The sequence below is a fragment of the Macaca fascicularis genome, chromosome 16 (assembly GCF_037993035.2).
Source record: "Macaca fascicularis isolate 582-1 chromosome 16, T2T-MFA8v1.1".
NCBI classification, from domain to species: Eukaryota; Metazoa; Chordata; class Mammalia; order Primates; family Cercopithecidae; genus Macaca; species Macaca fascicularis.
The window spans coordinates 47315112-47331804 of NC_088390.1; the positions used below are offsets into that span (position 1 = coordinate 47315112).

The window sequence follows — 16693 nt, forward strand, 5'->3', positions numbered from 1 at the left end:
TGCCTCAGCCTCCTGAGTAGCTGGGACTACAGGCGCCCGCCACCGCGCCCGGCTAATTTTTTGTATTTTTAGTAGAGACGGGGTTTCACTGTGGTCTCGATCTCCTGACCTTGTGATCCGCCCGCCTCGGCCTCCCAAAGTGCTGGGATTACAGGCTTGAGCCACCGCGCCCGGCCTTTTTTTTTTTTTTTTTTTTTTAAGACAGGGTCTCATTCTGTCACCCAGGCTGGCGTCTGGTGGCACAATTGCGCCTCACTGCAGCCTCAACTTTCTGGGATCAAGCAATCCTCCCACCTCAGCCTCACGCACCACCATGCCTGGCTAATTTTTTTATATAGATGGGGTCTCACTATGTTGCCCCGGCTGGTCTTAAAACTCCTGGACTCAAGCCATCCTTCTGCCTTGGCCTCCCAAAGTGCTGGGATTATGAGCATGAGCCACAGTGCCTGGCCATAGAAAGGCTTTAAAAATATTAGCAATGTGAAACATGCACACTTGTGTGGTTTTAGTATCTTCTTTGCCATTCCGGCTGCCTGTAAAAGATGGGTACTCCATAAGATATGGAAGCAAGCTTTTGAAAAGGTACTTTAAGATACAGTATAAAATGATAAGCTGGGCGCGGTGGCTCACACCTGTAATCCCAGCACTTTGGGAGGCCGACTTGGGCAGATCACTTGAGATTAGGAGTTCGAGACCAGCCTGGCCAATATGGCAAAATCCCATCTCTACTACAAATACAAAAATTAGTCGGGCATGGTGGCACGCACCTATAATCCTAGCTACTCAGGAGGCTGAGTCAAGAGAATCACTTGAACCCAGGAGGAGGAAGTTGCAGTGAGCTGAGATTGTGCCACTGCGCTCCAGCCTGCACGACAGAGTCTCAAAAGAATAAAAATGAAAATAAAAAATAAAATGATGATGCCGAGACAAAATTGTTCAGCTTATGTTAAATGAAGGCACCAGCTCACAAAATTTACTTACAGCAACTGGATATACAAGACAATGTGTGCATATGGATCGGACTGGAGGAAGAGTACTTGGCAAACAAAAACAGTTTACTTATTAGGATGATAGAACTGCCTTGCCCAGTGCCTGGAATCAAACACATGTTTACCAAATATTGTTGATAATAAAAATAAAAATAAAATAATAAAAATGAGAAAATCTGATATGCCATATAACTGTGAATACTGGTCTCTGTTAGCCAATCATTCAGAGATAATACCACCCCTTTTTGACATAATTTTGTTATTTTACTTCTTTTTTTCCCCTTTACTTCATGCAATACTATTTCCAAAGAAATTGGTGTCATCAGAAAGGTCTGCAGAGTCTATGAATATGGGGCTTAGTACACGGAACTGGATAAAGGTCACTCATGCATTTCTGATATCTAAAGCCAGGAGAAGCATTTGCAGATAGGCATGAGACTGGCTGTTTATTCATTAGTTGGCTGACTGTCCTTGGGAAAAACAAGCCCTTAGGATCTCAGACAGATCTGTGACTGGGTTTAGATAGGCCTTTAAATACTTTAATATGAAATGTCAAGATCAAACACACTGGGTCAACGAAGACAGATGAGCTCTTCAAAGAGTTAATATTTGAAAACTTTTATTTTCTCAAATGAGCACCAACACAGATTGGAAATATGACAGAAACAATGCACTTTTCTCTAATACTGAATCACTATGTACAAATACGGGAAAAGGTGAAGACAAATTATTTGAAAACAATTACCTTTGTTATAGAAGCATAGTGACCTGAAAAATGCCACCAAAGAAAATAAAAACCCAAACCCAACAAACACAGTTTGTAAACACAAGCATAATAGACAGATTCTGTATTGGAAGATAGTCTCTGCAGGCTGGGAAAGGGACCGACTCCCACTGTCACCAAAATGTTATACAAAAACATATGGGCAGATAGAATTTGGTAACATGAGAATAGCTTTCAGTTTCTTCTTGGCTTTACCTTTTACTGCCAGTAGATTTCATATCTATTTTAATTAAAAAAATTAAATATCTCTTTCCTCTATCTAGACAACTAGTATATTTTCTCATTTGAGGCAGATTCCTTTAAAATATGTAAGTTGATTGTGTTCAAGATTTGATTTCTCAGCCTCTTTCTGAACCTGAGGCAATCTGACCTTAAAAAAAAAAAAGCTGTTTATCACTAAGATATGTGTATTATTTTATTAATGTTCTTTTAATCCAAACCAGTTAATGTTTAACATGATGTGGCTTCTAAAACAGCTGGAGCCCTGCGATACGTGATTAATACACTCTCATCTCAGTTAGAAGCACAGATTTGACTGTGCTCCATCATCACAAACAACAGATCTCCTTTACAGTCTGTAAAAGCTGAGCACACAAAGCAAGAAAAAGGAGCAAACCTGCAACAGCTCCATGCTCAGGAAAACAAAAAATCCTCGTGGGTTCTGCTGTTGGTCCACTCAAAAACAGAAATAACCAGAGAAAAAGAAGAAAAACTGTATGTGCCCGAAGTGTAAACTGTAGTTACAGTGTCCCCACTCGAGAAAACAGGAGGCACAATTGAAAGTGCTTTTTACACACACGCGCGCGCGCACACGCACAACCAAAAACGTGATTCTGATTTGTTGGAAATTCTTCCAACAGGAAGAATCACTGTAAGTTGTTACTACTAAATTTACTTGGTTTTATTTATTTTCTTTTCTAGTCAATACTGATGCAAGAAAATATTTCAATTCTCAACCTGATTAATGTACTGCAGAGTCTGTTCCACTGGGGAAAAAATGCAGAGAGGCATTGCTTTAAAGCCTTGATCCAGATTAAAGTGATAGAGACCTTAAAAAAAAAAAAACAAAATAAAAAACCGAAAACGTGTATTGGTGATCACTGTTTCCCTTAAAATATACTTCATGAAATGCAAAGGAAACCATAAAATTTAAAATGAAAATAAAAAGTGCTCTCAGGGGATCTGAGAAAACAGCACCAAATATATTATTTAAAAAATTAAATATTATTTACAAAAGTATATTTTACAAGCAACTGTTTCTTTTATATATATCCACTTGAAAATCTCTTTCTAAAGGGTCATCTCTTTTGCACACACTGATCCACCAGTAAAAATGCACTCTAGCCTATCCTCGTGAACTCAGGAAGAACACTCAGTCAGGTCCAGCTGACAGCTTGTGGGTATCGAGTTTGGCTGTATTTGATTCATGTCAAATCAATCCATCAGCAGCCTGAGACTAATGTCCCGGGTCCCGAGGGGTCTGGGTCTACTCCAGGGTGGCCAAGGTCGTATGACCTAGGGTGGCACAGGGGAGATGGAGCTAGAGAGTCTGCTGGCTGGACTTCAGTTCCAAACGAAGGCAGCTGCTGGCTGAGGTATAGAACTTCATGCTTTTCCCTTTCTCAAGTCTCCTTACTCTGTCTCCACTCCCCACACCCCGCCCCCAGACTTCACCAACAAACTCCAATTCCCCCAACCCACCTGGGGTGAATGAATGAGGTCTTTGGTTACGCTCTAAGTCAATAATTTGGTGAGGAAATTAAAGAATGAACTGACTGAGGCCATGAGTTAATTTAGCATCTCCATAGCTCAGCTGTGGCCTCTCCAAGGCTGCTCAATGTTAGATAGACAACCCATGAACAGAGCGAATGTTGTAAGAAGCACTTTTGGTTTCACTGACACAAAGGGAAAGCCTAATGAGTTTTTTTCCCCTGTAGTTACGGAAAAACCAACACTCTACTCAGCTCTCTCACAGCAAGTATGGCACCTTGCACCCACTGGAGGCTCACTGGATAGTCATCGAAAAAAAAAAAAACACTCAGAACCAGGGTCTGACTGGAGCCTGCTCTGATCCATGCAACAGTCAAAGGCCTCATCCCCAAGGAAGAACAGTGGCACATTGGTCTTCTTCTCTGCCCCCCTGGAAACTTGAGGGCACCCCATGTCTAGCTGATGTCACCACATTCCATTTTCAGTTTGAAAGACAAAACACCTACCCCATGGTTAACCCCCATTTTCTTCCTATGGGAAAGACTATCAATAAATAGCCAGGACAATCCCTGAGGAAAGGGTCTAAGGAAAATCCATGAAGGAAGACTTTCCCTGAGGAGGGGAAGGGAGAGAGGGGAAATCCATGGCTTCTGTGCCGGGAAGCCGGCTTAGGAATGTGAAAGTTGAAAAACGATTTCATTGAGAACTTGGGCCTGTGAGCCAGAGAAACTGTTCTTCTGGGAGCAGAAATTCCATATTTCTTCTGAACCTCAGTCTACCTTGCAGTAAAGTGGGAAGAACAACTTGACCTCCCAGGGCTGTGAAAGCACTGGAAAGATCTGGACAGAAGCCTTGGGGAACAAAAGTCAATTTCTAAGAATCCATTTGTCTTACAGGGGCTCTCTCCTGAGAATCCTGGAGCTATCCTGGTTTCTGTCAGTCCTGCCACCTGCCCCTGGCAGGGCAAGCCCACACCTGTCTTGGGGCTCCCATTCCACCATCAGTGCGTGGAGACACACAAAAAACCATTTCCACCAAGGACGCGCTCCGAACAGAAATTGGTTCTGCTGCAGATGTGATTCTGAAAAGCTCCTGGGCTGTTGGCTGCTTTCATCTCAGTTCATCGCTTTACGGAGTCTCTCCATCAACTCATTCTTTTGTGAGACTTTTAGGGTGAATTTTCCAAGAGGGTCGGCCTACTTGGAGAAGGAGATGCTGAGAATTACCTAACACGCACAATAATATATTCAGTCTAGGAAATGAAACGAACCTAGTTAAGTGAGTTTCAGTCGTATACTGTGGACTGGCTGAATTGCTGTAGAACAGACTTCACAGTGTTGATTAAATGTAACAAACTCCTCTTTCTCTTAGGGCCTTACAGGGATGCTCTCCACTTCCCTAATCGAAGGATGTTTGGATGTGGGGAAAGGGTAATATCGGATTTGGGCAGAACTCCTCCCTGCTGCTGGACCACATTGACAGCAGATTTCTCTCCGTGCAAGACATTCAGACCTAAGTGGGGCAATTAGGGGCATGAGGAATCTACCAGCCAGGTTATTACTAAGCTCAGAGCCTGGGGCCCACGCTTTCTACAGTCTACAGTAACAGGACTGGAGAAACACACCTGAAACTCTATGAACAAGAAATTGTCGATCCCACGGAAGCCACTATAAAACCAAAGAGGAAAGATGGACCAAACCTGAACTGGTTCCAATCTAAACCCCTCCAGGGATTACCCCTACCCAGTCCCCTCCCTCACCACACTCCTCTTATGAGGGGTCAGAAGGAAGGGCAGTAAGAATTGCTAATTGATCCTACTTTTTATTTCTCTGGCTCAATATCTGAGCCATTTCTTCAGAGCTCCCAAACTGCAGCCCCTTTGTGCCCTGCTCTCCTCAATTACTGATTTTACTTGGTTGCTGGTCAAAGCCTTTGGGATATTTGGATGTTAAGCCCATTGCAAATGACAGTCCCCTCACACCTTATCTACGGTGCCTAAAGAGGCAAAGATGATGATTGCCCAGAGACTGAGTGAGGCACCAGAGTCATCGCACCCACCGGGCCACTGCCCAAGTCACTCACTGCTGCCAGAACACTCGCCCACTCAGCCCAGGAGCACCAGGCCCTTCCCCGCCGACTAGAATCAGGGCCACATCTTTGTGCTCATTTGCTAACCTGGCACATTTGGTGTCAGGAACAGAAGCTTCTGGTCAGAGAGAATGCAGTCATGAGGTATTTTTTTTTCTCTTTGTCCTTTTAGTCAAGTCAATTATTTCAAGCCTAAGTTATCAGGTCTCCAGGAGTAGCGTAATTTTGTTCCTACCTCCACCCTTCCACCCCTTCCCCGCACCAGGACCCTTAAGAGTTTCCCTTTCCCTCTTCCTCACGCCCCCATGCCACTGCTCTCCTGACAAGAGGCCGTCAGGCAGCTCTCCCACGGGCCCTGGGGCCCTTACCAAGGTGGGCTGCCGCCATGCGGTCAAGGATCTGTTCCTTTTGTTGTTTTGTTTTCAGCCAAAACTAGAACAGAGAGAAGCCAGGATCAACTCACAAACAGATACAAAGCAAAGAGACAGAGAGACAGCGATTTAGAGGCCGGTCACCAGAAAGATGGCGTCAGGGTGGGAGGATGCCCCAGATGGCAAGGCCCCTAAATGGATGGAACCAAGTGTCAGTCACTCTCTCACGCTTGGGAAGAATGTTCGGTTGAATGGCGTTCACGTGGACACTGGGTTGGGTAGATGCTGTCCAATCAGTCCCAGCCATTGTCCTTGATCATGTGTGCTAGTTCAATGATGTATTTGCCTTCTTTATATTTCTGGCTGCTTTCAAAAGCATGTTCCTAGGAAATACAGAGGAAGAGAAGAGATACTGAACGACCGAAGACAAGAAAATGATTTTTTTTTTTTGAGGTGGAGTCTCACTCTGTCACCCAGGCTGGAGTGCAATGACACAATCTCAGCTCACTGCAACCTCCGCCTCCCAGGTTCGAGCGATTCTCTTGCCTCAGCCTCCAAAGCAGATAGGATAACAGGCACCCGCCACCATGCCTGGCTAATTTTTGTATTTTTAGTAAAGAGGGGGTTTCACCATGTTGGCCAGGCTGGTCTCTAACTCCTGAGCTCAGGTGATCCACCCACCTTGGCCTCCCTCATACCTTCTGGGATTACAGACATAAGCCACTGCACCCGGCCAAGGAAATGACTTTTGTAACAGAAAAGCAGGGGCGGATGACAGGTATCAGCATCACCGTGGTCTGGTCCCAGCTTTACCCTGACTCAGTGAGATGATTCCTAACCCTCAAGTGCTTTATGTCCCCCTCGCTTAGCTGCAGAACTGAGGCAACACCAGGACTTTCACAACATTACAACAGAATTTTCCAGGAGCTTTGCTCATTTAAGTCTTTGCAATGTCACCCCCTCAGTAAGGTCTTCCCCAACTACCCTACTTAAAATCCAACTTCCACTCCAGTACTCCCTTTCTGCCTTCTGCCCCAACCCCTGCTTTAGTTTTCTCCGCTGTACTTCTCACTTCTGAACATACATTATAATTTGCATTTCTATTTTGTTTATTCTCTGTCTCCCATGACTACAATATAAACTTCATTCTGTGCATAGACTTTCATATTTAGTTCATGGCTGTAGCCTTAGAAGACTGCCTGGCACATAATAGAATTTCAATACATAATTGCTGAATGAATTAGTACATTTACATATATATATAAATCTTGGTTTCTGGTGCTAACGGAAGTTTGCCCTGTGGAGAGATCCATAAAGTTTCTGTGTCATTCCTGCTAGTTTCTAAGAACACAGGAAAGCCTGGTTCTAATTTTAAATTGTACTTGTTAGGCTTAGAGATGACAGGGAGAGGAACAAAATACTCAAGAGGCCAGACAGGTCTCCTTTTCAATCGGTCTTTCTTGCTGCTTCTATGTCAGATGTGTGGAGACAGGAGCTGTATAAACTCCAGGCCAGAGAACCTGGCAGCCCTCAAGCCCCACCCAACTGCCAGCCCCCCAGAGGAAGAATGTCATACTAACCACCTGGCAGGTGACTTTTCTAAACCCACAGCACTGTGGGCTCTCCCAGCGAATAAACCCCCCCAAAAGAAGTCCTGCAGAGGCAGAGGATAAAGGGCTCTTTTGTTTGCAGAGATACACGCGTAAGAACATCTTGGTGTATTCTCAGAAAAACACTGGTCATCTGTGTCTCAGCTCCATATGCACAAGCAGTGGACATCAGCCCTTCCCGGAGCCCCCAGAATTAGTAAGGAATTGAGGCGTACCCTTGGGGGTTCTGGGTCACAGTTGTATCAACTGTGTTTTCTGTTCTAGAGCTCATGGGCTTTGAATTTCAGAACAAGAGCTCACGCACACCACAGCAGCAATTTCCCTGACACTTCATTATTCCCTGTCTCTGTGCACACACACGCACACATGCGTGTATACGCACGACAGAGAAATGTGTTTTGGGAATAAGGTCCATTGTTCCACACTAATGTGTTTGGGCGGGAAGGAGGAGAAAGCAAAACTAAGAAAATGAGTTTCCCATTACAGAAAAAAAAAATTTCGGCTGGGCGTGGTGGCTCACACCCATAATCCTAACCCTTTGAGATGAGGCAGGAAGATTGCTTGAGGCCAGTTTGAGACCAGCCTGGGGAACATGACAAAACCTCATCTCTACCAAAAAAAAAATTCAAAAATCGGCTGGGTGTGATATCATGCACCTGTAGTCCCAACTACTTGTGAGGCTGAGGCAGGAGGATCATCTGGGCCCAGGAGGTTGAGGCTGCCGTGAGCAAGACTGCACCACTGCACTCCAGCCTGGGGCCTGTCTCAAAAAAATAAAATAAAATAAAATAAAATAGAACTGGGAGATTCACACCTACTTCACAGAGGTAACAATGGGGTGGCTCACGCCTATAATCCCAGAACTTTGGGAGATCAAGGTGGGTGGATCACCTGTGGTCAGGAGTTTGAGACCAGCCTGACCAACATGGTGAACCCACGTGTCTACTAAAAATACAAAAAATTTAGGGCTGGGCGCAGTGGCTCATGCCTGTAATCCCAGCACTTTGAAAGGCCAAGGCGGGCGGATCACGAGGTCAGGAGTTCGAGACCAGCCTGACCAACATGGTGAAACCCCATCTCTACTAAAAATACAAAAAAATTAGCCAGGCATGGTGGCACATGCCTGTAATCCCAGCTATTCTGGGGGCTGAGGCAGGTCCTGTTTGAACCCGGGAGGTGGAGGTTGCAAGTGAGCCAAGATCACACCATTGCACTCCAGCCTGGGTGACAGAGCGAGACTCCATCTCAAAAAAAAAAAAAAAAAAAAAAAAAGGAAGGTTCCCTGGGCTTGCACATAGGAGGTGACGGATGCATATTTGGGGTCCTTGCTGTGCTGTGCACATCCCAGTGCTTGTCAGGCTGTTTGATCTGTTTTCACGTTGGTTTTCCTCCTGAGCTGCCATCATGACTGTCAGCGCTTTGAGGGCAGGCACTGGATCTTGTCAATTTTTTTGGTATTTAGTCAAAGGCTTTTGATAAACCTTTGTCAAAAGCATGAATCGTTTTATCTGAACCTCAAGCATGGAGCAAAACCAACCAACTCAGGCTTGTCGTGTATCTTCAATCCAGCACATCTTCAGGGCAGTAAGACAGCCAAGAGGCTGGGAAACACGGGAAGGGGAGAACTTTTCTGCACTTGATCTTAGCCAAAAGGCCGAGAAGCAATGAAGAACATTTCTGGATAATCACAAGCAGAACTGTGTCTCCCACCCCAGATCACCCAGAGGGGGCCCATGACTGTACAGAGGGAACAGAATGGCCAAGTCCAGCTTCTCCCACAGGAACAACCAAGTCAACCATAGGAAGCTGTGGCTAACCCGTCTTGGCACCACACAACACACTGTCTAGGTTTTTTTTTTAATTTTGGGACAGAGTCTCACTCTGTCGCCCAGGCTGGAGTGCAACGGCATGATCTCGGCTCAACGTAACCTCCGCCTCCTGGGTTCAAGCAATTCTCCTGCCTCAGACTCCTGAGTAGCTGGGATTACAGGTACCCACCACCACGCCTGGCTAACTTTTGTATTTTTGGTAGAGATGGAGTTTTACTATATGTTGGCCAGGCTGGTCTCAAACTCCTGACCGCAGGTGATCCACCCACCTTGGACTCCCAAACTGCTGGGGTTACAGGCCTGAGCTACTGTGCCTGGCCCCATTTTTGTTTGTAATCCTGAACATTTCCAGAGAATGGGGAAAATGGAATCTGAAGGCAGTGCTACCAGGCTCCACTGCAGATTCCACCTGGGGCAGTTTTTTGTTTTGTTTTGTTTTTTTAATGATTTCCACAATTTCAAACTATTTCAATGGAATCATAATTCTGTGCCTGGCATCTATTGCTCACATTATTTTATATGTGTATAAATATATTTTTTCTCCCAAAAGATGTTATTTTTAGAGCAGCATTAGGGTCACAGCAAAACTGAGCAGAAAGTACAGAGATTTCCCACATACCCGCTTACCCACCTCCAGATTCCCCCACTATCAAAATCCCACACCAGATTGGAACATTTGTTACAATGGATGAACCTACATTGACATACCATTAGCACTCTGCGGCAGGTTTGACAACTCCTTCAGGCTCCTTCAGAAGCCAGAGGCAGTTCATGAGCCATATGACAGGATAGGGAATTTGAGACATTTTACATGGACTAAATTGCCTTCCCAGAGACAGGAAGACCAACTTTTCACTATCTTCACAATGACAGGGAGGGCAAGAATAGAAAGAATTGTGCAATGCATGGATGTACACATGCAGGCTGAAAAATTCTGCCAATAATAATAACAATAACAATTTAAGTAAATTTTCACTGACATATGCTCTATGCAAGGTGAAGACCTAAGTATTTTACAGGCATGATCCTATTTAACACTCAAACCAACTCTGTAAGTATGAGGAAACTTAGCATAGAAGCTAAGTAGCTTGTCCAAGGACACACAGACAAATAAGTCATGGAGCCCAAATTTGAACCTCACTCTAGCTGCCTAGATGGTTCTTAACCGCTAGCTAGAGGGATTATAGGGGCAGTGTCTATGGTTATGTGGTGACCCCAGCGCATGTTAGAACAATCAGTCCCTAGTGTTGAAGCAGATCCTGGTCCTTCTCTCCTCTCACTCTGGCAAAGGACTGCTCACTTTTCCTAGGCCCCAAAGGGGCCTTAACATTTTTTGCTGAGTTAAACAATGAAAGAATAATTGTCCATTTGGGAGACGTCCAGCCATGACTACATCTGACAGTGGATGTTAATTAAGGCAGTTTTCAATAATGACTTGCTCAGGGCCTGGGGCCTAGGTGTTTTAGGAATATTTATTGGGTTCTTGATCAGGCACGGTGGCTCATGCCTATAATTCCAGCACTTTGGGAGGCCAATTTGGGAAGACTACTTGAGCTCAGGAGTTTGAGGTCAGCCTGAGCAACATAGTGAGACCCTATCTCTATTTATTAAAAAATAAATTTGTTGACCAGGCACGGTAGCTCACACCTGTAATCCCAGCACTTTGGGAGGCTGAGGCTGGTGCATCACCTGAGGTCAGGAGTTCGAGACCAGCCTGGCCAACATGGTGAAATCCTGTCTCTACTAAAAATACAAAAAATAAGCCAGGTGTGGTGGCGCATGCCTGTAATCCCAGCTACCTGGCAGGCTGAGGCAGGAGAATTGCTTGAATCCGGAAGGCGGAGGTTGCAGTGAGCCGAGATCGCGCCATTGCACTCCAGCCTGGGTGACAGAGCGAAACTGTCTCAAAATAAAATAAAATAAAATAAACAAAATAAAATAAAATAAATTTGTTTAATATTTAAAAAAGAGCATGGGCTCTGTGTCAGAATACTACTACATGGTCACCTCCTTTGAGAATGAAAAATTTGGCCGGGCGCGGTGGCTCAAGCCTGTAATCCCAGCACTTTGGGAGGCCGAGGCGGGTGGATCACGAGGTCAGGAGATCGAGACTATCCTGGCTAACACGGTGAAACCCCGTCTCTACTAAAAATACAAAAAACTAGCTGGGCGTGGTGGCGGGCGCCTGTAGTCTCAGCTACTCGGGAGGCTGAGGCAGGAGAATGGCGTGAACCCGGGAGGCGGAGCTTGCAGTGAGCCGAGATCACGCCACTGCACTCCAGCCTGGGAGACACAGCGAGACTCCGTCTCAAAAAAAAAAAAAGAATGAAAAATTTAGAAATAAAAAATAAATAACAGAATATTACATGGATTCCTATCCTGGTGTGGCTATTAAATGGCTAGATTGCCTTGGACATATTCTTAACCTCCGTAAGTCTCAGTATCCCTATCCATAAAATAGAGGTGAAGACAGCACCTAACCTCTAAGGCTGCTGATGTATGGCTGGCATATAGTGAGCTGTCAAGAAAGGTTATATGCCATTACTATTATTATTTATTAAATCGAAAGGGGTGTGTGTCTCAGGGGTAGTTGTGAAGGAATGAATAGGAGGAGAGAAATATATCAACAGAAAGGAAAGAATGAGCGTGGTAGACAGGTGACTATCCTGGTCTAAGACAATCCCACAAGGCCATGGAAAGTCAGTAGAAGAAAGTGTTCTTCTGGCATAGGCTCTTGCAATTCCCTTCCAGCCCTCTAGCAACCAGACTCTTTTATACTCACGTATTTCCAGCCCAGAGTGGTTTTGCAGTTTTCACAGTAAATGTCTGCGACTGCATGCAGTCCTGTTAGCAACACTCGCTCTTCTGCAGGCCCACAGCCCACATTAACTCTATGTTGAGGCACAAAAAGAGAGAGTGGGTAGTCAGTGACATGCACATCAGTCATTCAAGCTGAGCTTCCAGCAAAAATTAACTGGGCAAGGCTGCCCCAAAGGGAGCCAACCCTGAGCTGAGCGGGTCTAAACCGATCTCCAAAAGGTGGCCACAGGGAAATATCTCAGCTGGAAGGAATTTCAGATCTGCAAGTTCTAGTGGAGTGGGTCTACAGAAATAATCTTTATGGTTGAGAGTTTGCTTAAAATTGTAATTTGTCTAACAAATACTTCCAATCTGTGACTTAGGGGGACAAGCTGACAGCCACACTGTGAAGTCCACAGCCATAGGCACAGGTCCTCACAGCTTACTGAGGACTGAATGAAGCTGATGCCACACATGGCAGCACACAGTGGTCCTCATACAGGAATGAGTGATCCCTGGGTGCTGAATAGGCTCTACTCCTTCACAGGGTGCCCAGCTCAAGCCACAGGCCAGATTTCCATTTTTACAGTTTATCAGGCTTATGTGGGCTTCACCTTCCCTTCCCAGGCAAGAGGTGATAAACCTGGTGCCCAGGAATGGCTGAGGGCCCTGGAAACTACACATCCGCCCGAAGTGGGCCTTCCTTCCTCCTTAGGTCCCATGGCAGATCTTGGTGTCTTATTCACCCCTATTCTCTTCCCCAGTGACATATCTCAGATCTCATTATGAGCCCTCCATGTTGAGGCTCTCAGAATCTCCTCAGCTTCTTCCCTGTGGGACTACAGTCCTCTGATGTGCCCTCTGAGGGGAGTGTAGTGAATATATTATTTTTAGCCAGAGATGTTGGCAAGAAATGTTCCCCAAAGGTAACTGACTACCAATTGTGGAGAGTAATGCTCCACGGAGTTTTACTGTGGCAGAGAGGGCAGGGTTCATTGTTTAATCATCATCAAGGATTGCTTTTTCCCAGCCCTTGAATCTGCACCCCACAAGGAATGTACCATTCAGAGGCACTCACACTGAGTTAAAGAGGTATGCTCGTCCTTGACTTCCTTGGAACGACTGAAACGCAAGAAAACAAATCGATAGTTAGACATCCATTTCACCACCCGTTTGGGAAACCAACCCCAATCGCAATAAGCATGACCTTCCAGGACTGACACAGCAAAAGGGAGTACTGAGCCAGTTAATGGTGCCGCTGGCAGATGGCGTGGGGGCGGAGAAGATGGCAGAATAAACAGAGCCACAAAGCTTGATCTGGCCCACTGGACTGTTTTCACTAGCCCAGGTGAGAAAATAAAAAAAACCCAAACCCACCATGTCATTAAAAACTTCTTCCCTCCTGACATTGCCTGATACAATTAATTCACCTGAGATCATTAATCCTCATTGGCATTCCTGGTCCCACTTGATTTCAGCCATCTGTGCTGGCCACAGCTTTCCCAGGCTGGCCCAGGCATGGAAACCACCACAAGCTCTTTTGCTTGGCTTCTTGGTCCAGCCCTAACAAAGGCAGCAAAAAATCCCCAACCCAAGAATAAACTATCCAACCCACACTCATCGCTTGTCATGCCTTCTAGAAGATTCTAAGGACAGTTTACAATCCTAAATGGGAGCATAGGAGCTCTTTTGAGATGTAAGCAACTCGATCTCTGCATCACAGAAACGCTCAGGAAGCAGCAATTCCACTTTAACCTCTAGCTTTACACAGGGGTTTCTTTCTTCTGGCTGGAGGGAGGCACGCAACAGGAGCAACAGGAGCCAGAGCCTGCCATGCAATCTGGCATCTGCTTTCATTAACACAGGCCCTGTCCATGTTTTCCCTCTCTGGTTACACTGAGAAGCCTGCCTGACATGAGCCAGCCATGTTCTGCACTGCTGCCTGCATTTTTAATGTGGCCTAACAACGGTGTCCTGAATTTAATATCTTAGTCTGCCCCGAAAAGCAACCACCAAAACAAGGAGGTGAGTGGCTAACAGATGACCAGCGGGTAGGTGAGCACCAGACAGGACTCAGATTAGCACGCGAGACAACCATTTTTGTCAGATATGCAGGACGTCAGATATCAGTGCTGCAGGCCAGTGTGAAAGATAAAATTCTTTTTTTTTTTTTTTGAGATGGAGTCTTGCTCTGTCACCCAGACCAGAATGCAGTGGTGTGATCTCGGCTCACTGCACCTCCATCTCCTGAGTTCAAGCAATTGTCCTGCCTCATGGGTGTCCTGTCATGGGTGGCACCCAATGATACCCATGTTCTGGACTCTTCATGTTCCCTGCATTTCCTTTTTCTTTCTTTCCTTTTTCTCCCCTCCAAGATAGAGAGTCTCACTCTGTCACCCAGGCTGGAGTGCAGTGGTGTGACCGTGACTCACTGCAGCCTCCACCTTCTGGGCTCAAGCGATCCTCCTGCCTGAGCCTCCTGAGTAACTGGGACCAAAGGTGCATACCACCATAACCAGCTATTAAAAAAAAAAATTATAGAGACAGGGTGTTGCCATGTTACCCAGATTGGTCTTGAACTCCTAGGCTCAAGCAATCCGCCTGCCTCAGCTTTCCAAAGTGTTGGGATTACAGGCGTGAGCCACTGCACCCAGCCTGTTTGCCTTTGTCTTTAGCATCCTGGATTGAAATCATCTGTTTATTTATCTCACTCCCTCAGTAGACTGTGAGCTCCCTGAAGGCGTGCGCCATGTCTTCAATCTGTCTCTGAATGCCCAACACATAAGCACGTGCATCTGGCACACAATAGTCATTTATTAAATATTCTGAGTCAATTACATTGTCTCTAGTTTCTTTCGTTTTCTATAAACAACTTTACTGAACTATAAGTGACATAATAAATGTTATATATTTGAAGTGTACTATTGGATGAGTTTTAATATCTGTCTATATCTGTGAAACCATCACCGCAATCAAGATTAAACTGCCCATCACACCCAAACATCTCCTCATATCCCTCTGAATCCTCCCCTCTGAATCCTCTTACCACTTATAGATCCATAGGTGATTACAGTTTTCTGTCACTATAATTTATATTTTCTGGAATCTTTTTTTGAGACAAGGTCTCACTCTGTCACCCAGGATGGAGTGTAGAGGCACGATCATGGCTCACTGCAGCCTTGATCTCCTGGGCTCAAGTGATCCTTCTGCCTCAACCTCCCGAGTAGCTGGGACTACAGGGGTGCACCACCGTGCCTAGCTAATTTTGGAATTTTTGTAGAGATGGAATCTTGCCATGTTGCCCAAGCTGGTCTCCTGAGCTCAAGTGATCCACCCAATCTGCCTGCCTTGGCCTCCCAAAGTGCTGGGATTACAGATGTGAGTCACCACGTCCAGTCCAGAATTTTTTTAAACAAACAAAATGTATTTTCATTTACAGTGTATATGTGTTTGACTTTTTTCACTCAGCACAATTCTTTTAGGATTCATCCATGTTGAACATATCAACAATTTATTCCCTTTTTGCTGCTGAGTAGTATTCTATTCTATGGATATCACAGTTCTTTTTGGTTTGGTTTTAATAAGAGATTTGAACTGGCTGATCTTCAAATCCCCTTCTAGCTTCAAAATTATATTCTCTTATTATTCCATGGTCCTAAGTTACAGGTAATTTGGAATGTCATCCTCTAAGAAACATTTGCTAAGACCTTCAAGTTCAGAGCTTAGAAGAAGGTGGCTATTGAGAAACAAATCCCAGAAGAAAGCAGACAGGAAAGTAACAGGAAGCAACAGAGCTTCACCATTAATGACAGAGAAAGGCTTTGAATAATGCATTCACTTCTTTCTCACCCCTGGATCACTGACTCTCTGCCAGACACAATTAGAAATACAGGGAGACAGGCAACACTGTGAGACTTACCAGGGCAGCGGTATCCCAGCCAGGTGTGCAAGACAATCCCCCAGACAACCCTTTTCTCCAGGGCAGTGAGGAAACACTAGCTCATTTTATATATTTTATCTTTAAAAAATAAGTTTTGCTAAACGGTTACAATACATGGATTGCCACTAGGCCTTCCCTGGACTGGCATGTGTCCTGTATGTATAGGTATCTGGAAGGAAGGGGCTCCACTGTGGGGGTCAGAGGTGACAAAGGTGTTCTTCTTCTGCCTCTGCTTTCAGCATACTGTGAATACTATTGTTTCTGTGAATAAGGCTAATCTTATTTTTTTGAAAAACAAGATCATTAAATAACAGGATCTTTGCAATGTTTTGCATATGAGATGGAGTACTACAAAGGGGTTCACTTATGGTAAAGTACCTGAACCCTGTGCTATAGAGAGAACTGGCTTTTGTCAATATTTTTACATTATTTTTGTGGCTAAAAAATGATATGCTTGTACAAAAATTAATTTGAAATGGAGGATATTCAGAAGAAAATCTCTGTGACCTTGTGTTAGAAGAGAGTTCTTAGATACACCAGAAACACAATCTATAAAAGAGAAAAAAACTGATA

At 44.9% G+C, this 16693-nt stretch overlaps 1 protein-coding gene and 1 long non-coding RNA gene across 6 annotated transcripts in view; one reads left to right on the plus strand and one right to left on the minus strand.

Annotated features, from left to right (window-relative positions):
* The window catches only part of LOC141408788 (uncharacterized), a 66923-nt gene that overhangs the window by 34600 nt on the left and 15630 nt on the right, over positions 1 to 16693 (plus strand). The window lies entirely within an intron of this gene.
* The window catches only part of YPEL2 (yippee like 2), a 66465-nt gene continuing 51363 nt past the window's right edge, over positions 1592 to 16693 (minus strand). For 3 of the 5 annotated variants that reach the window (XM_005583867.5, XM_045376076.2, XM_015437883.4), the window contains exons 3-5: positions 13259 to 13302; positions 12164 to 12272; positions 1592 to 6325 (exon numbers count right to left, since the gene is read on the minus strand). In XM_005583867.5, the coding sequence (XP_005583924.1) occupies positions 6236 to 6325; positions 12164 to 12272; positions 13259 to 13302 (243 nt within the window). In that variant the 3' untranslated portion in view covers positions 1592 to 6235. The remainder of the gene's footprint in view (positions 6326 to 12163; positions 12273 to 13258; positions 13303 to 16693) is intronic. The other 2 variants (XR_006693264.3, XR_285320.5) reach the window with 2 other exon arrangements.